Raw genomic sequence first — 27,917 nt, forward strand, 5'->3', positions numbered from 1 at the left:
GATTGGCCAGATTGATCTTGGGCGATTCCCAAAGCCATCAACCTTTGAAGACCTGAGAGTGAAATGGATGATTGCAGGGAGATCATAGAATCATACGGCGCAGAAGGAAGCCACCTGCTGCTCTTTCCCCTTTTCTGAGTTTCTTTTTCCAATATTTATCCAAATCTGTACAGTCCTTTAGCTCAGTGGTTAGAGCACTCGCCTCGCAAGCGAGAGACTTGGGTTCGAATCTCGGCAGAGCGAAACCTTGGCAGATTCCTTACTCCACACACCTGATACCAATCCCTCAAGGAAAAATGGATAAAATTGATCACTTCAATCCCGACTATTTTTGGGACACTGCTGTTCGCAATTGGCTGCCACGTTTCGCCCACAAATATACAATCAATTCACTTTACAGTATATTCTGTGAAGTGCTTTGACTCAGCTAGAAGATGTGAAAAGTGCTATATCAAATGCAAGGATTATTATTATTATTAAATATCTTTTGTAATTTTGTTGTTGTATTATGGATTCTGGTCCAACCATAATTTTAGTAGAGCATTCATATCCTGAAGAATCCTTTCTATAAAATAAATTATCCTAATCTTATCCTTTTTTTAAGGCAAAGGACTCATTTGAACAAAGGATCATCTCAGTGCCAGACTTCTTCTTTGACTACAGTCCAGCTTCCAGCAACAGAGGGTCAGCCTGAGACACCTGTGGGATTCATTGCTTCACAAGATCACAAGAGAGGTTCAGATGAAGAAGGTCCTTTTATCTTGTCCTTCTAGAATACCCTCCCTACCATCACAGCATTGCATTAAGCTGTTTCTGGAATGAGTCTACTATCCTCAACTTAATAACTCATTCCAGTCACTACTTACCCTCTGGGGAAATAAATATTTCCTGGTTTCTATTTTGAAATTGATCTTTGCAACCCTGAAACTGTGCTTTCTTGCTTTGCTGCCCTGAAAACACTGGTCTGTACAACTGCTTTTGCAAATATGGCAAATTAAACCCCATTATTGTTGTGAATTCTGCCTGGAAAGTAAACTAGATAAATCTACAGCACTAGAAACCCATGCTATTGCTGAGCCATTACCATTTACAGGGGCTCAGCAGCACACCATGGTATCAGTCCAGTATTTGCTTCAGGAACCTGAAGGCACAGACAGGGCGAAGAGGATAGGGTGGTGCTGCATTAGAAGCTACAGAGTTTAAAGCAATGGAAAATTCAGAACTGGGACAAAAGAAATGCAGACTATTCGCAACAGATACAATAGAAAGTGGTTTGCATCAAGTTGTATACTTAGTTCTTTACAGCAATAATATTTCCTTGTGTTTGCCTCCTCCATCACCTATTGTGATAAGTGGTTAAAAGTTAAAGAAACCCAATAATCCCTTTTAGAGGCAAAGCTTTGCACATTCTTTGGGTGATATGGAAGAAGACAGATGAGTTCTTTCTTAAAATCGCAGCTATTAAGAGAATTTAAGGGTGGGGGAGGGGGTAAACATGAGGCTAGTGGTAATCTGCAGAAAACCCTTAGTGTGTCTGTGCAAAGAAAACACAGGGGTCATCAGAAAAACAAGAGAGAAACACTAAATTAAAGCTTCCATTGTTTTCCAATGGGAGTGAGTTTGACCTTTGCCTTTGCATTGAGAGCTCATGGAAACTGGAGCTTATTTGAGAAAAGACAAACAAGTTGAGCCCTTACATTTTCAATGGTTCTTTAATACCTGCTGGGGATAGAAAGTTTAAAAAACATTTAGATTCCTGTCCCAGGTTTATATCTGTCAGTAAGGTTTGACCTTTCACGTCAATCTGGCGTAAAAAAAATCTTTTAAAAACATTTCAGATTTAGAGAGTACTGAAATATATACTGGTGATATTATTCCCCAGTCATTCATCTGCCAATGACTCTTGATAGACTTGTCATGATAACGTCACAATTGTTGGCATTTCCACATGAACAATCTGATGCAGCAACAAAGCAATGAACCCCAAACCAGAATAAAACAAGCAAACAAAGTTCAATCTATATATTTTAAAATAATAAACACACCACAGTGATTTCAAGATGGTTAGTTAAAAGCTGCTCTGGCATATGCATGAACTTTGAAATGAAAAGTCTCTCTTGTTGCAGAGCACCATCATTTTCTTTTAATTAAAATAGATCTGGTTCATTAGATATTTTCAATTAAATAGGGTACAAGTTTCTATTAAACCAAAGAAACAGTAAAAAAGACCAGTGTCAACTCCGATAAAGAATAGAAGACCAATGAATAAATCATCTTAGTGCAGGTGATAGCTATCAACAAAACATGGCAACTTCATTATAATGGTGGTATAGTTAATACAGGACAACATAATTATAAAGCCACTCTGTGTGCTACTGTTCCACTTCTGGCAAAGGTCTACTTGGTACACTGACTACACTAAAAATGACTGGCTACACATGTCCGGTCTCTCTGATGTCACTTCTTGAAGAGAATATGCTGCTAATGTCACTTCCTGCACACTGCACATGCGTGCTGAACGCAACAATGCAAAGTCATGTCAGCAGCAACCTAAAGATCTGAAATGTGGCCATTTTTTCTGCACTTATAGTGCAGTCACTGATATATTGGAACCAGGCGATCGGGGTTACTCTGTTAATTAAGTATATTCAGATTGTGGCTGTGGAGTGATCAGGTGAACATGGTTTTAGAAATGATTGGGCTATTCCAGAGATCACAGAATTCATAGATAAATGGTAGGGATACCATGGGGTTGTTTAAAGTCTTGTATGTATTGTGACAATCCACTGAAGAGAAGGATAAAGGTGCAGAAACTGTGCTTAATGTCAACCTGTCATTGATTGCTACGGCTCTGTTGGGTAACAAGTGGGAGGTCAGATCACCTCTGTAATACCTGCCATCTGACATCCAACAGACAACGTAATTGCAAATTACGGAAGCTGAGTTGGAGTTGCAATAAAGTTAACGAAGTGCAGGATTGGTTTTCCATCACATGCCAGTCTGGACCCTGTGGACTCAACACCTCACCCAACAACAACAATTCCCAATGCCGATAACTGTGGTGTGCACACGTGGAGAAAAATAACAAGAGTTCAGTGTGGCGTGAGCTGCATCACAGAGTGGTCTGGGAGGCAGTTCCACTAATCCGCCCTCAGGGATCTGATTTAAAGAGCTCAGATCACAGCAGTGAGTTTCTGTCTCTACCAAGAATTAAACAGGTTTATGTTAATCCGAATCCGTTTCACTAGAATCCATCACCTGTAGAAAACGGGTTGTTAGGGACTCTGTTGTATCCTGTGTTTACAACAGATGAGTGATTTTGAATTGGATCACGTGACTAGTCCAACTAGTCTGATATGTCCCTCAGGACCAGGAATCTGTATCTAGGCCAGTGAAGTTATAGCCACACATTAAATCCTTTCTAAACAGACCTGAGTAAAAGTAATCTAGGTGTATTCAGACCTTTTATAAAAATGATTGTTGGTAAGATGATCTTGTCTGCCCTAATGTAGCCTTGAGAGCAGTCATTCTCACTGATAAAGACAAGATGTTCTGCCTCTTACTGAATGTTCCTGATAAGGAGACTCAGTCTAAATATCTATTTGTTTTCTTTTTATTCCTCCCCTTTCTCCTCCTCAAACCAAGCAATAAATGCCACCACTAATGAGATAATATCTAAGCACTGAAACACAGACTGGCCTTGCTATTTTCAGACCTTTCGACTCCTCGACAGGCAGGAGCCTGCCTAATGTTCTGCGGCTGCTTATAGTCAATGACATGGTACAAACGGCCTTATCTCCTTGTGGGAGACATGTCATTGCCAAAACCACTGCGGTTGGATGGGGGAGAAGAATTTCTACAATGGCTGAAGTTAACAGTCTTTTTTAAATTTTGTGCACATTTCTTAACGAAACAAACAAACAAACAAACAAACAACCCCAGTACTGTTCTTCGGGAAATCAGAAAAAAAACAACTGTGGACTGGAAACTGTTGTAGAGGATAGCTATAAACAAATATTGTACCTGCATAAAGAACAAGGAATTTGGCAGTACGACAATAGTACGACAATTATCAATGACAATAAAAAAATTACATTTCTATAGCTCCTATCACATTAGGGAGGAGGAAGATCTTGATCAACAAACTATTGCAGGGATCAGTCTGTCGGCATTAAAAGACCAGACGTTTGGAATTTAAAATGAACTGAAAATACTGAATGTAAATAAATGGCATAGAAATGACAATAACAGAAGGAATAAAACCAAATGTCTTGTTATTCTCTGATCGAAATTTTGAATTACTGTCAAGCGATTACTGAATTCCCTTGATTGCTCTGTTGGTAAATGCACGATCCAATCTGGTACTGAACTAGTAATAAATAATAATAATAATAATAAAACTTACATTTGATATAAAGAGAAGGGAGCTTCTCCAATGTCCTGGCCAACAATGCTGTAAATAAAATAGCTTATTCACTTCATGGCCATTTGTGGGACATTGCCATGTGCAAATTGGCTGCCATGCTCATCCACAAAATACACAGTCACTCTGCCTTACAGTATATCATGTGAAGTACTTTGAGTTATTCTCCCCATGTGAAAGGAGCTATCTGAAATGTAAGAATCATTATTTGACAGATTTGTCTACAAATCCCTTCACTCCCTGGCAGTTTCCTTTCTGACCTCCTTTCCCACTCCACTACCCACTGTAAATTTGTAAATTTGTTATATACTGAAAACTAGCAGCTTCAGATAAAATTTGTCATTCACTTCATGGCTATTTGTGGGACATTGTTGTATACAAATTGGCTGCCACATTTGCCTATAAATACACAGTCACGACACTTTACAGTAAAATCCTGTAAAGTGCTTTGAGTTGTTTTGACAACATGACAAAGCACCATATCAAATGTGAGGATTATTTTTTTGCTGAATTCATCCCTTAAATTTTACTACAGCAATCAGAGTGCTTCTCATTTTCCACCTCAATGGATGCGTCACAGCTTGAACAGATAAACCGACAGACAGCAAGGCTGAGATTCAACCATTACCATCAGCAGATCCAACATAAATGAACTACGATACTGAAGGTCCAGAGTCAGCATTTTAAGACTTTATCCTTTATCACCGTAATAAGAAATCCTTTAACTTGTCAGAATGCAAAAGGCTTGCCATGAATAATTTAGGTCGGTGAAAAAAGAAATGAAAGAACCGCAGGAAAAAATGTACATTATCGCACCAACCAAAATCTATCATTTAAACATATCTGTAAAGTATTCCCATATGTTTGGGGGAAATTGTTTGGAACGACTCATTGATGAATGTGCATACTGATGCAGGATGTTGAAGCATGTATGAAGTTGGAAATGCTCCATGTCTGGAGCAAGCTCGATCGACAGAGTGTGTTGTACTCTATCTGCAGGAAGTTCATAAAAATGGCAAATGAATCTGTTACTGGCCTGATGGTTGCTGCTGACTGCTGTGTGTAGCAATGGAGATATTCCCAAACCCCCAAAACATTTTGGAATCTTTAAAAACCAAGCATTTCTTCAGATAATACTTCACAAAGAAGGCTTTATTTAGTGTTTAGCACTTTTAAGATTAAGGCAGTCCGAAATAGCAAAGCTGATGAACAGTAGCAAATGTCACTGGTTCAACCCCACGGCTAACCTGTAATGAATCAGTCATTAATCATTATGTAAAGAGACACCAGTGCAAGATTATCCTTGGGTATATATTTTGCATGTTTTACAATCAGTTATCTGGGGAATGTTGCTCTCTATCAGTTATCTAAGGAATGTTTCTTTTTTAAATCTGATATTCAAGCCACATGTGTTTTTATTTTCCACAAAATATTTCAGCAAATGTAGTATCAGAAACATTCAATACGCACACATATTTTTGCTTGCAGCAAACCGTTGCTAGGATAGTCATGTTTCTGTTCTAACAAGCTTATTTAGAACAGATCATCCAGAACCCTCCAGCCTGTGTCCTCTCCCGCACCAGGCTCCGTGACCCTATCATCCCCATCCTCGCCACTAGCTTCCCATCACATAGAGTATACAGTTCAAGATCCTGGTCCTCCACTGCCATGCCCTGTCTCTGCGACCACCTAACCCCCTACCACCCTGCCCACTGCCTCTGCTCAGTGGGCTCCGGCCTGCTTGATATCCCCCACCTCGACTACCCCACCATTGAGGGCGAGCCTTCTGCCACTCTGCCCCCAACCTCTGGAACTCCATCCTGCAGTCCCTCTGCCTCACCCACTCCTTGCCTCCTTCAAGGCCCTTCCCAAGACCCTCCTCTTCAACCGTGCCTGTGATCACCCTTCTTCTCCCTCTGCCCTCCACCCTCCCCGATCCTAACTCCAAGCTCGGTTGTGAAACACTGATTGCCCAGGGTCCTTGGGATGTCTTCCCGACAAATATAATTTTGTTGTTGTTGTTGTTCCCAACACAATACTTTATACAGATTCAGATGAAACAAGTAAAAGGCAAAGATGAACGAGTGAATGAGAAGTAAACTAAATGTCAGATAAATGTATGAATGACAAGTCAAATAAAGAAAGATAAATGAAGAAGAAAATATTTGCTCTTGAGTAAAATTAGTCAAAAAGGGGAAAAGACAATAAGACAATAAACAAGTTACCTTGAACTGAAAATAATAATCCTTGCATTTGATAGAGCACTTTATCAACTTGAAACGTCTCAAAATGCTTCACAGAGTTCACTGTAATTCGTCGTAACTGTGCTTTTGTGGGCAAACAAATTGTTGTGTCAGACTGGCTCAACTGGTCTTGCCTGAGTCAGAAGATTGTGGGTTCAAGCCCCATGTCAGGACTTTGAACTTACATAGTCTTCGCTGACACTCCAATGTAGTGTTGTGCAATAAAACTCATATAAGTTGTATCAATAGGGACCATAATATTTAATATGACTCACATTGCGCACGCGTAATTTAATGCAGCCGGTAAGTGCGCATGTGGTAGTTTGTCACTACAGGCAGTAATTGCACATGCGGTGATGCGTCAAGAATATATTTCCCACGATTCAATTCGTCTTGAGTTGTTGCCACATATGCACTTACTGGAATCGTACTGAATAGCGAAAAATGAAGGTCTACGCACTTGTCAACGGATCACCACTATGCTTCTCGCGATTCAACGCAGTTGGCTGGCAAGTGCGCATAGGTCGACAGGTCAGAATGGCATTTTCCGCAATTCAAGGCAGCCGGCAGGTGCAGGAGTAATGGAGGATATGGGAGTGGCGTTACAAAAACTGGTCATTCATGTCATGGCTGATCGTGTATGAAATGGGCTACTGCATTCACCTTCAAGAACACAGTCACTATCTTGGTCACTACCTCAACAACAACAACAACAAGATATTTGTATAGCGCCTTTCACATCGGGAGGACGTCCCAAGGTGCTGACCTCAGTTTGAAGTCTCATCCAAAATCTGACAATACAGCAATTCTCCAGCATGTCGGCCATGAAGGGCAAAGTGATTGAATAAATATTACAGAGATAAGAAAATAGAAACACAAAATTGGAACAAACAATGAACAGCATGAACAAAAAGCTACAAAAGTAGTAAAAATTCAAAGCACAAAAGTGAAAAAAGAGAGAAGATTAAAAAAGAGAAGAAAATTGATGGCTGCTTCCTCGAACTCCCTGTACCTTTGGCTCAATTAATTCCCCCTCCTCCATGCATATATAATTTGTATAAATTTGGTTCCAGAAGATCTGAGATCTCTACCTCATAACAAAGGATCAATGTATATGATCAGCTACTTTCATGAAATACTGTATAGTCCAAATATGTTCAAATTGCCATCAACAATGCACGTGTGCTGACAAATTCAGTATAGCACTGTTGGGAACACCTTACAAATTCTACTAAGATGCAATTGGTGGCAGTTCAAAGGGAAGATAATGTAAAGAAGAGAATTAAAACATCAAAGCATATATTGTATTAAAATGTTATAAAACTAGAGATCAAAGCTGCCAACATCTTTTGCATATGAGTTATACACTTTTTAATTTTTTTTACAAGAAAACTATTGAAATTGATACCATGATTGTGCAAGAGCAGACTTATCTGATTCTTTTAATTTTTATTTCAAAATATAAATTTGGTTTCAGTTGTAAAAGACAAGATGAAAGAGGTAATAGTTTTCAATACACCATTCATGTCATGTGGTTTTTATTATTGGGGGGAAAAAAATCAGCGGCAACACAGGAGGTAACATATGGCAAGCTGATAAAATAAATGTATTTGCAATTCTAATTTCAAAGGCAATGGGTGTGGTTAGCTGTTGTAAGTGTTGAGATCAAAGAGGAAGCTTTTCCACCGCTACTCTTTCTTCAGTGCTGTCAAAAAGAGACCCTTTCAGAAATTGCGTTTTATTGTCCAAACCCTGAGAGTTCATATTTGTTCTGCAAACAAGCAGGCTTTTTAGATAGGGCATCGAACAGGAAAGAATCAACATCAACAACTCTGACTGAGACCAGCTGGAACTTCAAGGATAGCTGCAGCACACAGATAAATGAGACCCAATGTTAGCTTTCTAATTGTGAAATTCTTCTTAATCTTACTTTCATACGTGTCAATCAGCATGCTACTCCACTACTTAGTACAGTATTTGGAAAGTTAACTATAACTTGCCTTGACTGTCACCGTACTTAGTCAAACAAAATTCCTTTGAGACTATAGTAGCATTGCTTATTGAAATCCAGTGCTTAGGGTTGAGTGAATCTTTCCAATAACTTCCACCTCACTAAACATGTAGCAGGTAATGGATACCTCTCACCAAATTATAAGATATTAATCTAATTGAATCATTTATATGACAGTATACACTTGAGAGTCGAGCTTGAATGCTTCATAGTGTTTGTTTGAAATATATGTGTGGCAGAGTACATTGTGGTGTGTGAATACTGCAATTCTGTATGTGTGTGTGTGTGTTTGTAGTGTTCTTGTGGAGTACACATACAAGGTAAAAGGCATAACTGACTTTACAACTGGGATGCAAGAATATACTGGATCATCTGGTTGTAACTTATACAACAACAAGGATTCATATAGCTCCGTTTACGCGAGATAGTGTCCGGGATCGCTTGCCAATCGTGGAGTTTGATGCCAAACCAGGGGGAGAGGGAATGGGGAGGTGACCATAAGCACACTCAAAAAGGAAGGTCTTTAGGCTGGATTTGAGCATGGGAAGGGAAGGGGCAAAGTGTAGGGATTGTGGGAGAGGGTTCCTGAGTTTCGGCGCATAGTGGCTTATACAATTCTGGTTAACTTTATTGATAACTTTGGAATGTTAATCCTGTTGCATATATTATTGTGTAGTTAATGGAAGGCTGCAGTTCATAAGAACTACAGTGAAAATAAGCTACTTGTATTCTGTTATTGCTATCTCAATTTAAGTAGTGAAATAGAATGAAATAGTTTAGATATGCTGAACATATGCAGACTGTATTCAGTGGAATTTTATACAGTATTAACTCAAGATCAGGACTCAGATCAAGATCAAGTGCTTTAGCAGGTATTATTACATCGCCTTCTGGGTTAACAAAGTGTCTTCATAACAAGCTTCTAGTAGATTTGCGAATATAAGTGATATGACTACTAACAATGTGTTTAATAGAGACAGAGGATTTTAAGAACATAAGAGAGCGTGGAATGGGAAAATGCCTCCAGTACACAAGTTACATGATCATGGACTTCAACCAATTCATTCTATCTCATGAGACAAAGTTCGGCATAGTTACTCCTAGAAATATAAAGGTGTTGGTCTAGCTCAGTTGGTAGTACTCTAACCGCTGAGTCAGAAGGTTATGGATTCAAGCTCATTATTCTTATCATTATTATGAATAAAGGTGATCAAATAAAACCTGCAAAATGTTTCCATCAATCCCCACAGCTCCACTGCTCAAACCTGGTTTCATTTGTTTTATATACAACCTAACTAACCTCAGCAGTACAGAAATCATTGTATCCTGTGGTGTATTTGTTCATCTCAGTCTGCACCTATCCCCATCTCCTCCAATACCGTTCCAGAGCAGATACTTATCCAGTTTTAAAAAAAGAGTTAATTAAATTGCTTTTGTTCAGAGTCTGTTCCACATATCCATTGCTCAGTGGGGTAAAAGACATTCTTCTCATGTCTAGTCATTTAATTCACACCACATCTGCCAGGGCTAATCATTTTCAATATGGGCAGGCAGAGGGAAGTAGATCACGTGGTTCAATCTTCATTTTAATCTGAGCCTGGTTGACAGGTATTGTGAAGAGCAGGAATTAACACTATAAATTAATCAGCATGTCAATCATTTGCTCTGATCCAGAGAGACAACAAGGGAGGAAGCAGGGCCCCAGATAAGGTTCAAAGTCTGCTTGTTCTCAATCATTGATTATTCCGTACATTTCCCCACCCCCAACTTTCTCTCTCAAGGTGCTGACTCACTTCAACCTTAACTCAGAACCCTTCCCCACCCCCAGGTGATGGTGCTTTTTGTGTGAGTCTAGACAGTGAGTTTCAACAGACTATTAACTATTAACTGGCAGGAGGCATCACAGCAGATGTCACTGGATAACAATCAGACGGGGAACTCTGGCTACTTGAAATTGCTGCCAGTGGCCTCTATAGAATGTGACTCATTTTATGGACCTAAACCACCAAGCTACAAAAAAAAACTTGCATTCATAACACTCTTTATGTTGAGTAACATCAGGGAGTGCTCTATGTCTAGGCAGCAAACAGGGAAAGTGTATTGGGGGTGGGGTGGGGTGGGGAGAGGTTTAGCTGCATTGAGGATGAGATAGAGAAGAAAGCAGGCAATGTGACAAAGATACAGTAAAGCAGATTTGCTTAGGGCCTGGATGTGAGGAAGGGGAAAGAGTTCTGAAGGTTGCGTTTTGGTTCACTCTGACTCTGCAGTGTATTATATGATATAAAAATGAACACAGATATATAAATGGTTTTAATGTTTATCGATCGCACATTTAGGTTACGTGTTGGAGGAAAATGCTTATTGGGACAAGAAAAAATAAATTGCATTTTAATAGCATCTTATACATTGAAATGTTAAAGTGCTTTGAATTAATTGCTGTCAAGTGTTGTGACTATATATTGCTAGGTAAACCCAGTGACCATTTTGTCCACTGTGAGATCCCTCAAGCGTTATTTCAAGTTCACAAGAAAGGTTACGGATGAAGAAAACTTTTCAGCCCATTTAATCCTTCCAGAACGTCCACTTTCCCATCCTCCCATAAATGCAGCAAGCTTTTTAAAAAATAAACCCAGTGCCTTGGCCTCAACCATCTTTCCTGGTAACCTGTTCCAGTCATTAATTATCCTCTGGGTAAAGAAATACTTCCTAGTATCTGAGCTGAAATTGCCCTTTGCAACTCTAAACCTAAGTCCTTTTGTTCCACTGTATGTAAAGAAAGATGGAACTAGAAAAGGTTAGTTTTGTACGGTCAACTCTTTCGCAAAAAAGTACCCTCATCGACTTAACTCATGCATCTTACAAGTAGGGAAAATGTATTGTATTATTAGTTATGAGTCCCAAAGTAATCCAATAAAAAAAACTCCAGAATATTCATCCAAGTCCACACTGTGGACAGAAAAATGGGGGATGTGATTTAATCATACAAAGGATAGCACCTCCAACAGCTCAATAAACCTCCAGTACTGCATTGAAGTGTCAGCTCACACTAAGAGCTCAGGTTTTCATGCAAGGTTTGAATCCACAACCTACTGACTCAGAGGTGAAATGCTATCCACTAACTAAAGGAAGTGACAGCAACTGAATAAACACCACCGCCTTTCTGGTTTATTCCTCTTCAATTCCATCAGAGTGAAGTTAGTCTATAAGCAGCAGAACTTTTTTTTAAGGAAAGAAACTATTTTCCATTCCATTTTGTACGAGTAACGGTAACCAAATAGAAAGCAAAATCTGCGTTGGTTTTGCTGAATTAAAATCCATCCTGAATGGGAAGGGATGTATGTCTGAGCTGCGGAAGTAAGATAGTGGCAATGCTCTCGTTCTGGGAGCATTTCATGCTGAGATGTGTTGTCCACCAGGAAGCTTGCAGGAAGTTCCTGGTACCTACCATCCACCTAGTGAGGGCTCAATCCTGCACTTATCGGATGTCAAACAATCAACCAGTGACTATCCTCTTGGTGGGGTGGGGGGGAGGAGGTAAGCGGGGTCTCCCTGGACCGAGGTGATATGTTTGACAACGGAATGTTTGCATTCAGACCACTCTCTATGGCACCACTCTCTGTGAACCAGTTCCTGAGCCATATGGGTTCACAGGGCACAGCACAGCCAGCCTGGCTAATCGGTACGGCTTGGAAAGGCAGAGCAGTCACTGGGGGCAGGGGTTCTTCCCTTTCAGTTCCTTCTAACCCTACAGGTTTTTAGGAGGATACAGAGGAAAGGCGGTCGAGCTCGTGGAGGAATGTGAAAGTGAGTATGAGGACATTATCGACTTATTGAGGCGTGGGACATTATGTGTGAGAGAGACATATTCTGCTAAGGAAAACAAAAGAGAAACAGTAAATGGACATTCAATTTTCGTACTCAACTTGTGAAAGGAAGACATTTTCTGCCTTTTCATAAAGGCACAAAGTTATATAAACCTGCGTGTTTTTAAAGAAAATAGTCTCTTATTATTCTAATTATCCCATAGGTTTTAGAGATGGATCATACTTTGCAAATGTGTTAAAGGTTATTCACAAATAAACATCTAATTTGGAATAATTTTATGCAGCTGCCAGAACCAACAAGACCAGTGTTATGAAGAGATGTTTTTAAAGACATTGTAGAATCTCCTGAGATTGTCATTTGTAATTGAACTTACTTTTTTCTTGTTTTCTTACTATCAGGACAAAATGTGTGCAAGAATTTGACAATGACGAGGGCTGATTCAGTGAAAAGAAGCATGAATCTGGTATTAGCAGCATTATCTTCTAGTTTCCAATTCAAAATTCAAAAATTCAAACAGGTATGTTGTACAGGAAGAAACATTTGTTTTGTGTGTTTCCTAAGGGAATATTAAATAATGTAATATATGGTACAGTATTTGCCCAGCTAGGACTGCTCTAGCTGTTGGGGATTTTTGCTTGCAGGGCTGAGCGCATCTCTATACCTTGATGTCTGCTTTGAATTACTGTAGAGTTTCAGCAGAAAGGGGATTCTCAGAGCCAGTTCAACCCCAGGCTGAAGAATAACATTCCAGGCCCTAGGCTGTTGGCGTGATGTTGGCAGCAAAGACTATCTCACAGCCAAGTGAACAAATCAAATTCTTCGCTGCAAAATAAACACAAACTTCCCTTCAGCACAGTTTCTATTCATTCTAAACTTCAATTACCTTGATGCAGCAGGATGCTAGACAGAGGAAGTCCTTGTAACTGTAAACCATTTTTCTACAAACCACAAACAACAAAAAATACAGGTTACCATTGCACATGTCAAGTGAACAAATTGCACTTGTCGTGAGCAATGACACTGACAGCCATTGATTACAAAAAAATTGAAAGACAAAACTCCATGTATAATGGATGAAATATATTTGCAAAAAAAGATAGCAGGAGGGAGTTCATGACAGTAATTTAATCTTGGGGACAGATGATGGCTATAAACTGCCCAACCTTTGCTCTAGTGACATACAGTAATTTGAATGCCTGGATTATATTATTGCCCTGTATCCATTATCCTATGTATAATTAAGAGTCAATTCATTTTGCTGACAATTCTTTTGTTCTTTTTTTTATATACACATGCAGACAGACACACTGTATGACCCGGCAGGTACTAAAGTGAGTTTAATGAGTCAGTGTTGCTTTGTCTGCATAGGACAGCTGTGCTTAAAGCTTTCTAACATTAATCAGACACAATGCAGAGCCCTGCAAAGTTGCAACATATGCCATCTTGTTATTACAGACTTGACCAGCACTGCGTTTTCATTACATACATGGCTAAGGCCATGCTGTCATTAGGACAAGTCCTGCAAAATGATGTACTTTCACATCAAAAATGATTCTTTACATTATTAATGACGAACATGAAAACTGATTCTGAACGCTGATTAATGACAACTTAGTTGAGTCATCAACAATGAAACAAAAATGCTGATTGGTGTGGACATTTGTAGAAAAATTATGAATGAATAGTATTGATGTAACTAAATGTCCAATTTAATCATAGCATGAGAAAGCACAGAACAAGATAAGGTTATTCAATCTGAAACAAGTCCCATATAGTCATCAGTCTCCGCCCACACCTAGCCCATGCCCTGACCTGAGCCTCCCTGTCTCACCTGTGCTCCCTGCCCCCACCTGCCTCTGGACCTCATCTGAGCACCTCACCTAGAGCCCTCGCCTTCACTGGCTCCCTGCCCTCACCTGAGCACGCACCTGGCTCCCTGCCCTCATCTGAGCACCCACCCTTACCTGCACCCCCCCCCCACCACCCTCACCTGAAAACCTTAGCATTTCTCAACCAACACGCCAGGCCCCAGGAGCAGCAGCATCTCCCACTGAGCATTTATTCACTTCAGGCTGCACCTATCCCTAAATCCTTCAGTACTGTTACCATGGATACCTTTTCGGAACAAGAAAAACAGAAAAAACAAATGTGCAAAGTTGTAATTTGTAACTTTGTTACTGGCCTCTGGGGAAGGTATGTTCAGGCCAGTGAGTGCAAAAGCACTTCGCTGGCCGGCACACGTATTTGTTCCCAGACAAAAGAGCATCCAAGTAAAGAAACGGGTATCAAATGGTTTCCAATTTGGAAAACATATATGCTTAAATGTTTGGAACTGTGACAGAACTACATATAACTTTGCATCCTGAAATGATACAAACCTGTTTTGGAAATTGGCTAAGTGTTTTGGAAATTTGATTCCATTTCTCGTAATTCCCTGAACCCAAGCTGCACAGCACAGCAAACGTAGAGTACATCTGAGCAAGTGAATTAAAACACAAGGAAACATGATCTCCTTATTGAACTCACTATAAACTTAGTTAAAAAGCAGAGATACAAGAGGTTTTAGCAATAGTTACCGTGAGGCTTAGCAGCTCACTTCAGTTAGCGTAGTTCCCAGCTTGGATTGCCCTAACCTTTGGGGGTACGGCTTACTGACTTGGACATATCTACATCTCCAAATCTCTTTATAAGCCATGCAGGCCAGTCAACCAGTCCTATGGAGTTGTTCTGTAACTCAGTGGTTAGAACACTCGCCTCGCAATTGGCACCCACGTTTTGCCCACAAAATATACAGTCAATTCACTTTACAGTATATTTTGTGAAGTGCTTTCAGATGTCTCGAAGATGTGATAAGCTGCTACATCAAATGCAATGATTATTATAAGGATTATTTATTATAACCATTCACAATGCTTTAGATTACTGCAGGACTGATCAGGAGCATTCTTTTAAGAAAACAGCTTGATGCTGTGATGGGAATATGGTACAGTATTCTGAAAGAATGAGATCAAATGGGTTGAAAAGCCTTCTTCACCTGAATCAATCCTTTGATCGTCTCTGTAGAGCTGGTGCAACCCTAGGGACACCCCTTTATCTCCTCCTAAAGAGTGTATTTATTATATATTTTGATATAAATATTTGTGACATCAATGAAATTTATGCGAATGCACCACAGAGCAGAAAATTGAAGCAATGGAATATATGCATAAAATACGTTATTTATAAATTTTTGTACGTTCATGTAACTCAAATCAAGAGGAAACTACAACTCTCAAAAGGAAACCACAGCTAAGAAATGAAGACTGTTCTGCGGATTAAGAAACACACTAGCAAACAGTGGACATAATAAGCTTGATCCAAAAGGATATAGATACACAGGAACACAAGCGCTGAGATGGCAGATAATGTATCTGTCAAAATAATTTTGATTTAACTTGCAGCATTACAGCACTCACGCTGCTACACAATTAGGGAAAATTAATTGATGGGAGGCATTAATCAGCGTTGACACAATAAAGAGACTTTGCTGGTGATAACCCTGCCTGTTACTTGTTATGAGCTACAGCTGTCACATCAGCAATAGAGGCTGCAACACAATTAGAGACCTTCATCTTCAGATCGCAACATGTTCATTGATGACAACGTGTTCATTGTTGATATTGAGACCTCCCTTCTTTTTTTGACTAGTGAATAAGATCTTTAACGTCCTGTTGAACAGGTAGACTGGACCTCAGTTTAATCCCAGAGGACAGCACCTCCAAAGATGCAGCACTAGCCCAGAACTGCATTGGAGTGTCAGGCTTGAACCAACAATCTTCTAACATAGAGGTGAAGATGGTACTATTGAACCGGGGTGACATATTGTTGTGTAGTGTACGATACTGGGTGTATCTCATGACGTGTGGTTATAAAAGGTCACAGTAGGTGTAAAGTATTGCTATACAATTTTTCTTCCCAAAACTGGGACAATTTCACTGTAAATAGCCTTTCCTTAAATCATCTCTCCTTTATTACAATTATTTAGTTCAGATCACTTGACATTTTCCAAGTCAGTAAGTTGTTTTTCCCTCAGCTGGAGTAGCATTCTGCCTCTCCTTTACCTAATGGGAATGTGTGAATGAGAAATGCCTACTTAGACTGCCAGAAAGTCTGCAAGCACTACAGTAGACAGTTACAGGTCTTCCCCAAATATACACAATAGGGTATACTATGCAGAGATTTCCAACAGGATTCCTTAATAAAGAAACCACTAATATATCACACCGACTTGCAGGAACGCCAGTCTGAAGCCCTGCACTTCCAGAGTGGAATTCCCACAGTTACCAGAGCGGAACAAGTTTTCCCTCATATTCCTTGTCTGTACATTTATTATTAAAGGATTCTCCACAGCACGCACCATTTTTACGCTCTTTTCAGGCAGTGAAATTACAACAACAGCAAAAAAGAACAGTTTGACCTTTTCTAAGAGTACAGTGGCCTGAAATGTCTTTTTTTTGATAAACTGAATACAGCTACATAAGGTGTTCCCACAGTAAACTTTTCTCCTCTCACACACGTTTTCTGGTCTTGCCTCCGAATGAATTGATATTTGCTGAATGATTTGCTATTTACTGTTTGCGGCATATTACTGATATTGTTGTGTGCAAATTGTTTGCTTCATTTGCCAAGCGTTAAGCGATGTAAAAGGCTACGTAAATGTAAACTGTATCGTCCAAAAGCACAGTCAGTACATTTCACAGTAAATCCTGTGAAGCATTTTGAAGTATACTACTGACGTGAAAGGTGCTATACAGTATGAAATGTAGGGATTATTAATTTGTATGATTTCAAGGTAGATTATAGGTCTAAAACAATAATTATTATTGTGTTTTTGATGGGCAGCTAATATGTCATCATCAATCCCAATGAAAGTTGCACGCTCAGCATTCTGCAAGTGCATTGTTGTGCTTTCTAAGCCACTCACAACTTAATTCAGAAAAATTAAGCTTTTGTCCATTTATCCACTTTTCTGGCAATGCGCATGAGAGGGCCTATAGCTGGAAACAAAAACCTTGTTACCTGGTTGACTATTTCGAAAATGATGATAATTGCTACCAGGCTAAGGCATTGCAGAATCTAGAGTTTTACCTACACCTACTGTGACCTTTCGTAACAACACATCACGAGATACACCTAGTATTGTATATTGCACAATAATCCCGTTCACACCCTATATCACGTAATGAAACCAATAATTGAGCATTGGGTACTGCCCCATATTTCTGCGAATCACCATCAGATCCCACTTTTCTTTTTTAGCAAAGTCTATCCTTTCTATTTCCTCTTGCAAACGAACAATCCCCCCAAGGGATTTCCATTGGTTTTCTGCAATGGAGAATGAATCACAAATATACTGCCATTTCTTGAGCTTGTATATTTGAACACAGCTTTTCAAACTGCTTTATAATTCAGCCTTTTCGTACCAAAATTTGTCATTTTCCTTTATAAAAAATGCACATGGCTTATTATTGATTATTTCACAAATTACAAACAAATTCTCTGCTCTTTACAGGTTGCGTGTCTATTGCTCTCCACTTGGAAGCAGATTTGCCTCAAACCACAGCCACACCCAATTGCTGGAATATATTTATAATCTTGGCTCAAGGCCTACATGTAACAATACCCATGGCTGCAGTGCACGCTTCATGCTTAAACACCCTCTGCAATGCCAGTAAGATGCTCACAGCATAATGACTGACACAAAGCAATGATTTGTACTGATTGAATGATAAACAGTGGAAAAATTGTGCAATGTGTACATCATTTCAAAGTTAAGCGGAGACAACATCCAGCTGATTATGAATAAATAGATGGAATGTAGTTTAATTCCCTAAGGTCCCTAAATTGCAGCAATTATGTACTACAGCTAAACATAAGAGAGGGACAGAGCTATTTTTCCTAAATGCAGTCAGTTATTTTGTTTCAAAGGATTTTCACCTGCCACACAGTTTTTGAAAACGACTTATTTTGAAAAACACTGATCTTGGTTTCAGTTCGGCTCAGTTGGTAGCATACTTGTTTCTAGGCAAGAAGTTTGTAGGTTCTATCCTTTAGCTCATAGATTTGGTTGATAGGCCATTGCACCGCTGTGAGAATACTACACTGTTGAAGTTACATTCCTTCAGATTATATAGAATCACATTGAGAGGGAAGTCAGTGTGTGTGGATAGACTGGAGTGTAGAGTGAAGACAGTCAGTGTGCACAATGTAGACAAGCTGTTCAAGTGAATCCAATCGATAGACTTTTAAAACGTTCACTGGCTTGACTTGAACAGCTTTTGATCAAATAACATTAAACATACCCTGAATACAGAACCAAGAGATTGAGATGAGACACATTAGTTGAAGGGCTCAACTTGATAATGAGGTCTGACAATGTAGTCTAACAATTTAAGTATGAAAGAGTCTGTACACAATTCCCTAGTGAAGTAGACAGAGAAGTTCTTTATTGTTTAAATTATTGTTTTGTTCAGGCATTATAGACATCATCATTTTGAGTTTAATGAGAATGACCTTTAAGCCTAGTAATGGCCATTATGCCAAATTATGTTATTACTGTTAGCAATCGCAATCCCATAGATCTCACTACTGGGCTCTGTTTTTGCTTTGTTGTGTTGGGCGGTGGTTGCTGTCTGCACTCTGACAGCACTCTTCAACATTTTCTTTGTAAGCCGTTGCATCACCTGTGCTCACACACCTAAGCTTTACCTTTAGTCATTGGGTGAGTTGTCTTTGAAATTGTGGATCGCCTGATGTCAACCTGGCTTTGTATTGGTTGAGTTAAATGCAGTGTCAGCAATTGGCCCCGACTGGCAATTAGTTCCAAAGATGGATGAGGAGCGCTATGTAGTCACTGACATAATACTTGGAAGTTACAGTATTACTGTAACGCAGAGTAGCATGACAGTGCACCTGTCTTGAAGTCCTCTTATTCAGGGACAATGGGGAGCAGCTTTAAAGAAACTTCACAACGAATGTCATCTGCGATCTTCTCCCAGATTACTCGTCTGCTTGCTCTTTTGTTCGGCTAACTTGGGTTTGCTGCTCAAACTCCCCCCCCCACCACCCCCTTACCCCACCCTCCGCTAACCTGTATACTCCAATCTTTGAGCAGTTAAACCCTTTCTATATTGGCATCTCAAACCTGTACATACATGTATAATCAAGATGTACCTGTCCCCCATTGAACACGGATAGAATTTCCTTTATTGTGGAGTCCTGTAGCTTACTGGTTAGAGCGCTCGCCTCACAAGCATGAGGACCTGGGTTCGATTCCCAGGCAGGGCGAAACATTAGGCAAGTTTCCTTACGCCACACGCCTCTGTTTACCTAGCAGTAAGTAGGAACCCATTGTCGATTGTCGAATCACTTTTCCGGGGTTAATAATTCCTTCAAAAATTTTTTAAAATAATAATAATAATAATAATTTGGTCACTCAATCCACGACTGTTTGTGGAACACTGCTGCGTGCAATTGGCTGCCACATTTTGTCCACAAAATATATTGTCAATTCACTTTATAGTTTATTCTGTGAAGTGCTTTGAGCTCAAAGATGTGATAAGGTGCTATATCAAATGCAAGGATTATTATTAAATTATTATTATAAAGAAACTCCACCACAAACACCCTCCTGGGCTCTGTGGTAGGGCCAAATGATGGATAAGCGTTGCAATAAGATTTCAATCTCTTCTCTTTTTCTAAAAAAAAAGCACAATTTACAGTCTGTTGGATACTTACAAAAACTTCAGGAAAGATTTATGTGGATTGAGATAAGATGGTGGAGGTGTTCTGTAAATCTAAAGTACAACAAAATTGCAATTTATTTCAATCAATATGAATAGAACTTGTTCTTCTCCAACAAGATCTATTTGCTCTGCTTCCCCTTTTAAATATTTAAATAGGATCAGTGGATACGTGAATTTAAGGTTCAAATTCCACTCTGTGGGCTTTCCAGCTAATTCACCGTCACGCACAGACTTGTAAAACCACTTCCTTGTAGTGAACTTGTTTGAACACAAGCACTGTCCAGGAGAGTTCAGAAAGAACACTGAAGTATGGGAAATGTCTCCAGTTCACATTCCTCATGAACAGCATTAGTTACAGAAATGAGCCAGCTAGTCAAGACAGTGTGTACTAATATAATAAAATAGTTGCATTCCCAGAAAGAGTTGAGATGAAAAATGGCTCTCTCTCTTTAACTTTGAATTTGCTTTTGTTCCATCTACTATGAGTTTGAAAAAACATTGCAAAATTGTTTTACGCTGGAATGAAGGGCTTCAGGCTGATTAAAGATTGGGGTACAACAAGAAAGTAAATAGGAAGCTTCCTTGTTGCTTGTCCAGCTAGGACCATCTACAACAACAACTTGCATTTATATAGGCCCCTCCACACTGGGTGGCTTCCCAGAACTCTTAACAATGGTGGAGCCTAATGCTGAGCCACGGGGAGGGGGAAGGTGACCATAGACACGGTTGAAGAGGAAGTTCTTCAGGCGCAACCTGAAAATAGGGGGAGAAGGGGCAAGGCGGAGGAATTGAGCGAAGGAGTTTCATAGCTTCGGGGCGCAGTGGCTGAAGGTATAGCTGCCGGTGGTGGAGTGGAGGATTCAATGGACGCGGAAGCAGTAGAGCGGAGGCAGACCTTGGGGTACCCCGCAGGTGACCGGGCGGAGATGAGAAGAAAAGCCTGAGGCGGTTGATGGAGGACAGGCGGCAGAGGAGGATGGCGTGATCAACTGTGTTGAACGCGACAGAGAGGTCCAGGATGAGGAGGCAGTGGGAGCCCTGGTCACAGATAGAGAGGACATCGTTTGTGACTTTCACAAGCATTGTCTCTGTACTGTAGGCAGGGCAGAAACTGGACAGGAGCGGTTTGAGTAGGGAGTTGAGGGAGAGGTGTGCACAAAGTTGGTGGCAACAATGCGTTCCAAAACTTTGTCCAGGAAGGGCAGATTTGAAATAGAGAAGTAGTGCATGAGGTTGGAGGGATCAAGGGTAGGTTTTTTTAAGGAGGGGGTGGTGACGACGGAGGTTTTGAGGGAGAGTGGGACTGATCCTGAGGAGAGGGACTGATTAATGGTGTCTGCCAATAGTGGGCAGAGGAGGGGGAGTCGAGTGATCAGCAGAGGTGGGTGGGGAGGGGGCTGAGGCAGCAGGTGGTGGGTTTCATCAGGGTGATGGAGGATGAGAGGGAGGAAGGAGAGATGGGGCTAAAGGAATGTAGGATAAGGGCCATGATAGGAGCTGAGCGGAGGTGAGGTGGGTGAAGGAGACAGAATGGAGAGGGGGTTGCTAGGGAACACAGGGCAGGAGGATGAGGCTGCCAGGCGGATGTTTTCTATTTTAGAGGTTAGAAAGTCCATAATCTCTTCACACTTGGGTTTTGAAATAATGATTCAGGGTGCATGAGGGGGCACACGGAGGAGGTGGTGGGTGATGGGGAATAGGATTTTGTAGGATCAAATGCAAATGCATCACAGCTGGCGGTGAGCGTGAGGCTGTTTTTTTGCCACCTGCGCTGGAGCAACCAGTTTTGTGATTTTAGGGAGCAGAGATGGCTGTTGTACCAGGGGAGCGAATGGGTTTGGAGACGGTCCTGGATTTCAAGGGGGACAAGGGAGTTGAGGCGATCATGGAGCAGCTTGATGGCTGAATCACTGGGGGTGGAAGACCAGAGGAAGAGGAGGTCTGAGGATAGGAGGGCATTTGTGAGGGCCTCGGAGGGAAGCCTTTTCCATGGGCGGAAAAGAATGGTGGAGGGCTTGATGGAGGGGAGAAGGATGCCAGAGGAGAAGGAGACAAGGAAATGATCTGAGATAGCCTAGCCTTTGATGGACAGACCGGAAAGCTACCCCACCCCCGCAACGGTTGGGGCGGTGGGGTAGTGAGTGGGATGTATAGCAGGAGGGGAGCCTTCAATGAGGGGGACGGGGTCTCTGGGGAACAGCCAGCTTTCAGTGAGCCCTAGGGTGTCAATTTGCTCATCCAGGTTGAGGTTTTGGGTGGCAAGGGCTTTGTTTGAGAGAGAGTGGACGTTTTGGAGGGCAATGCGGGTGGGGGCGCTGATGGGATTGGATGCTGGGGGGAGGGTTTGGTGGGGGGTTTGCAGATTGTGCGAAACAAGGGGTGGGGAGTAGAATTTGGGGGATTTGGGTGGGTGGACTTGATCGGGTAATCTACTCATTAGAGGTTTAGCTTGAAGGGTTAACAGGAGCTGTATGGGAGGATTCTCTGCCCCCAGTGACTGGACTGCCTCTCCAAGTCCTGTCGATGAACCAGGCTGGCTGTGTTATCATCAGGAGCCCTGGAATATTAAGTACCCACCGGGCTCAGGAACCGGACTACCGAGATCGCCACAGAGGCCTGGCTCGATTCCAATATTACATTGCCAGACATGTCATCTTGGAGCCAGTTCAGCTCCAAGTAATAATAAAGTAGTCACTAATAAAGTACATGCTTCATAACATCCTGTCATTGCCTCCATTGTTCAATCCTGGCCTCCTTTCCTCTACAGACAACAGTCCTTCCATCTAGGGCTCCAACAGCACATAAGTCAATGCGTTCAATTAACTATTTGTTCAGCTCAGTCTGTACTTATCACTGTATTATTTAACATTATTCTCAAGCAGATACTTATCCATTTAGGTTTTTTAATCAACACAGCTCCAACTGCTCTCACTGGGAGCCTGGTCCACATATACACTCTGCAGGGAAAACAATTATTTTAATTTCTAGTTCACTAATAATAATAATAATCCTTGGATTTGATATAGCGGTTTTCATGTCTTCTAGACGTCTCAAAGCGCTTTACAGAATATACTGTAAAGTGAATTGACTATATATTTGTGGGCAAAACGCGGCAGCCAATTGCGCACAGCGGTGTCCCACTAACAGAAGCGGATTGAAGTGACCAATTCTTTTTTGAAGGATTATTATCAGGCGTGTGGAGTAAGGAAACTTGCCCAAGGTTTCGCCCTGCCTGGAATCAAACCCAGTTCTCTCTCTTGCAAGGCGAGTGCTCTAACCACTGAGCTACAAACATGTGGGACATTTATTGAAACCATAATGGATTAAAAATTACTCAAAGAAAAGAACACACATTATATCATAATAGAGAAATATAATACCTGGTCTTGTGTGCAACAACACAATGCAATAGAAATTTGATATACAATTTACTCTTCACTATGTATTTCACAGTTGCATTTTTTCAGCAAATAACAATTTGAACTTCACAATGTCTGCGTACCACTTAAGGAAGGTTCCTTGATAACTCCACCAAAATTTTCAAGCAGAATTTTGAAAAAGTCATAACCTCTCCAACCTCATATCAGAATAAACCATATCATGTTCATTTTCCAGCATAGCTGTTCCTATTTTTTTATTTCAAAATATCTAAAATTGCATTGTATGGTATAATTGAAGCACATTAGTCAGAAGCCATTGGATATAATGATTATCCAACAGACGAGTCCAATACAAAAACACGTAACTGACTCACTCAAGAGTTATTAGTTTGTGTGTGCGATAAATATCATTCGCAACATGGATATCAATCTATACCCAAAATGGGACACTCTCAACAATCATACAGGTGACAAACTTGAGCTTGCATTTAACCTGGCTCTCCTTTTACATAACAACACAGCTCAGGTGAGATACACACAACAGTAGGTCTTAATAGGAGCTATACTGCTGACTCCTTCCTATAGGTATTAAAGAATTGGAACAAGGTGAAAATGGGCTTGCTGCCAGTACTCTGTAAAGAGCTGAGGCAATTTCTATTTAACCTTGGAGTTTGCCCCATGGTTATGAGGCAAGAAAACAAAGCAGTATCTGTACCAAGCATTGGGTCACTTTGTGCAAGATATAGGACCCAGGAGCTAAGATCCAAAGTAAATCTGCTATTACAGAGAAAACTGCACTGCCTTCTTCAAGTACAACTGGGTGTTGCTATGTGCTGGAACAGCGCACTTTCACCTTTGAGACTTGTCTCCAAGTCCAGTCTAGACTACTCAGATTGCTGTCAGGGGTCATAAGTAAAATGAGTTTGAGACACACTCAGTTGAATTCCAATGAACAGGAGTCCATAGCACATAACAGTCAATAATTCAACTGTAATTGGCCAATCTCACTCACCCATGTCATATGGATAGACTGTGGGAGGAAAATGAAAATGCCACTCAGTCTATTGACCTCTGCTGGAAATGTGCTTATGTGGCTGCTAGGCAAGGACAAGATTGGGCTTGGTTGCTATGTTCTGAATGGTTGAATAGTCTGTGAACTGGGTATGCACATGAAGAACAGTCACTTGGGTGAGGCTCCAGAGGGTGGCCTGCTCCTGTTGAATCCATTGCTTAAAATTAAAGGAAGGAAAAAAGAAAACTGGCACTCATTTTTTAATTTCCAATGGAGCTATACTGGAAAGTCTATATTGGAAAGTGAACAAGGCAAATCCTCTGCTGGGAACAACAGGAAAATGATAGATAGATCCAGTACGAGTCAGAGAGTTAGTGCAGGACTCTCTTACTCATGCTGAATGGCCACTTCTTATGCTGAAATTTCTATAAATATTACATTATACTGCATGGAGTTTGTCAAATAAAGATGCTTATGCATATATTTCACCAAACATTAGGAATATGCTGATATAAAAAGAGATTAATGATAATATTCACGTGTAAATCTAAATGGGGTGGGGAGTAAACAGAGATGCAGTCTGAATTTAAGGGGCATTGTATGTTTTGACTTGAGGAAGCTCTGAACTGTATCCAGTTCATTTTATGCCTGCCCTGGGTATAATTGGTGATAACACTCAGTACAAAGAAACCATATTCCATTCCACTGTCGTCATTAGAAAATATATTGTTTGAATTGAAAAGCCCAGGAGTTGTGTCATTGTTTGGATAAGAATGCCAACAGTAATGAGGTACTTGTGCAGTCATTCATGCCTCTGTGCAAATCATTCTTCGAGGGCAACAGGCAGACGTATAGTTAGCTGGAGCTTGAGGTCAACTGGATGACCTCACATAGTCTGAAGTAAGATGATGTCTTCTTAATGGTTTGTTCAGGTTGTCTAATAAAGATGCTTGTGCATATTACATTATCCAGACATGAGGAACATTTATCATCTTTATGCTGATTTAAAGAGAGCTTAATGACAATATTCAAGCATTAACCTAATTATTGGGGAGGGGGAGTAAATAGGGGCATTCGTCATTTTAATAAAAATGAGTTATTTTAAGGGCGCTTAATGTCTGTATTGAAATCATTACATATCCAGAGAGATAGAAACAGAAAGCATTTGACTACACTCGACTAACTGGTCAGACTGAATCGAAAAGTTGGTAACAATCACTTAAAATCCCCAATCGAATCAATTTACAATCAGCTTTCAACCCGCACAAGCAAATACACCCAGCAATTATGTGTTTGTGACATGAAATGACTGGAAATAGAAAGATGCACTTCAAGCCAGTATTAGTGAGCTAGAATAGAATTCCAAGAAATGTCAGGCCAAATAAATACCCTTATATGATACAACAAGAGATCAAATAGTTTGCTCACAATGTTTTCCAGTGACTTAAGTCATACCAATTGTGTGAATTATCTAAAGATGTCTGAATTGCCTTGGAAAGATATTGTGTACTTACCTTATCCTCCAATCGGATCAGTCTGGCTCCCACGGTGTAGTAACCCTTGTCTAGACCCTTTTCTATATAAAAAGTCAAGGAATTAAATTTAAAAAGTATATAGGTTTTAAAATATCTTGCTACTGCAGTTAAAGTGGAAATAAAGTATTACGCTCTTCTATTTTCACAATACACTTTACAGTATGTTCTGTGAAGCACTTTGAGACGTCTCGAAGACGTGATAAGGCACTATATAAAATGCAAGGATTATTATCGTTATTATTATTTTAATGTGTCAATATTTGGCATAATCTGCCCTGGCTGTCATAACGCAGATAGTATTTTCCAGTGGTGTGCGGGACCGGAATTTAGCTCAAAGCCTGCCCAAACCTCACTGATGATGGTCACAGGGATGAATTCCTACTACAGCAGGTCGTATAACATGAACTATTCTTAAAAATTGTTTTTACAGCATCATTGTTCATATAATTTCACATGCTGTTACTCAAAGAAACAGATGATGATGACCCATTTAATGCTATACTCATAAGAGTGAAGACACCAGACTCCCTTTTCCTTCTACTGGGGCATGCTTTCAAAGGATACTTCACCAAAATGGCTATCATTCAAGTATGTACCTGACAGTGAGAACTGGCAAGCTATTTGGTCGTGTTGCATTAAGTCTGCTCCTGTCCTTGCTCAATGTCAAGACAGGTGCACCTCCAGCGCACTTCACAAATCATTGGACTATGATCAGTAATGGGAACCCTGATTGATTTTCACTCCTAAAATAGTACCTGAGACTTCTCGTAGCTTTCATGACAAACCCATTGAAAGCACCACAAATAAAATTAGTATTACTGTACTTCTGAAGTGATATTCTTTTCAGTTCTTCATTTGAAATTGTTTCAGGACAAACAAGCATTTTTTTAAATAAAAAGTTATTTTGGTAAAATGCTTACAGCTTACACAGTCCTCTGATGGTAAAAAGTACTGTGTGATCAGTCAGAAGAATTGGGAAACCAATAGCTTCGAGAAGTACAGCGAGTAATAAAGATTGAAGTGTTAACTCTGCTGCAATTGCGAGTCGGCTGAATGCCTCTTTTACTTTATAGACGTATTTGGAGAGTTTTGAACAAAAAATTTCATTCAAGGGCTTAAGAGGATGTTCGTTTTGGCAAATATTGCTACAGTGTATTTCAGGACGTTCTCAAGCAACCTGCAATAAAGAGATGTTTCAGGCATCACCTTGAAGAGGCATTTTTATGGCTATTATCAGTTGGTAGGGAATTGTGTTCAGCCCCGCTGCAGGCCTTGCAAGGGGAAGGCATGGCAGATAGATTCAAAGTGCATAAGTGTATACTGTACATTGTCTATATCTTTGTGAAAAACATCATTGCAGCTGTTAAATTACTTACACAACACTATATTTTTGGAAACTGATGGGTATCATTAGCAAAGGCTAAGAGTATTCTTCCCTCTTTCTTTACCTTTTTTAAAACACAGATTTCTTCCTCAATTGACAATATTGGTTAAAAGTATTGTTTCCAGCCTTGGACATATATATGTCCCAAACTGCTGCACAAATCTGTGAGGTCCATTGAAAGATAATTTTATTAATCACAAGCAACCACAGTAGTAAGACTGGATTCCTTACCTGAAAGAAATAGCGCAGGCTTTCCTAGGGAATTGTCCAATCTATGAAAGAAACGTAAAGTTGCTTTGTATCTGTGCAGAGCTAACAAG

General features: G+C 40.3%; 1 protein-coding gene across 1 annotated transcript in view; it reads right to left on the minus strand.

Annotated features, from left to right (window-relative positions):
• kcnq1.2 (potassium voltage-gated channel, KQT-like subfamily, member 1.2) overlaps positions 1-27,917 on the minus strand; it is a 289,776-nt gene that overhangs the window by 62,721 nt on the left and 199,138 nt on the right. Inside the window, 2 exon segments of the mRNA XM_042335066.1 lie at positions 26,193-26,254; positions 27,829-27,869. Coding sequence (XP_042191000.1) covers positions 26,193-26,254; positions 27,829-27,869 — 103 coding nt within the window.

This window comes from Callorhinchus milii, unplaced genomic scaffold (assembly GCF_018977255.1).
Source record: "Callorhinchus milii isolate IMCB2004 unplaced genomic scaffold, IMCB_Cmil_1.0 Scaffold5, whole genome shotgun sequence".
NCBI classification, from domain to species: domain Eukaryota; kingdom Metazoa; phylum Chordata; class Chondrichthyes; order Chimaeriformes; family Callorhinchidae; genus Callorhinchus; species Callorhinchus milii.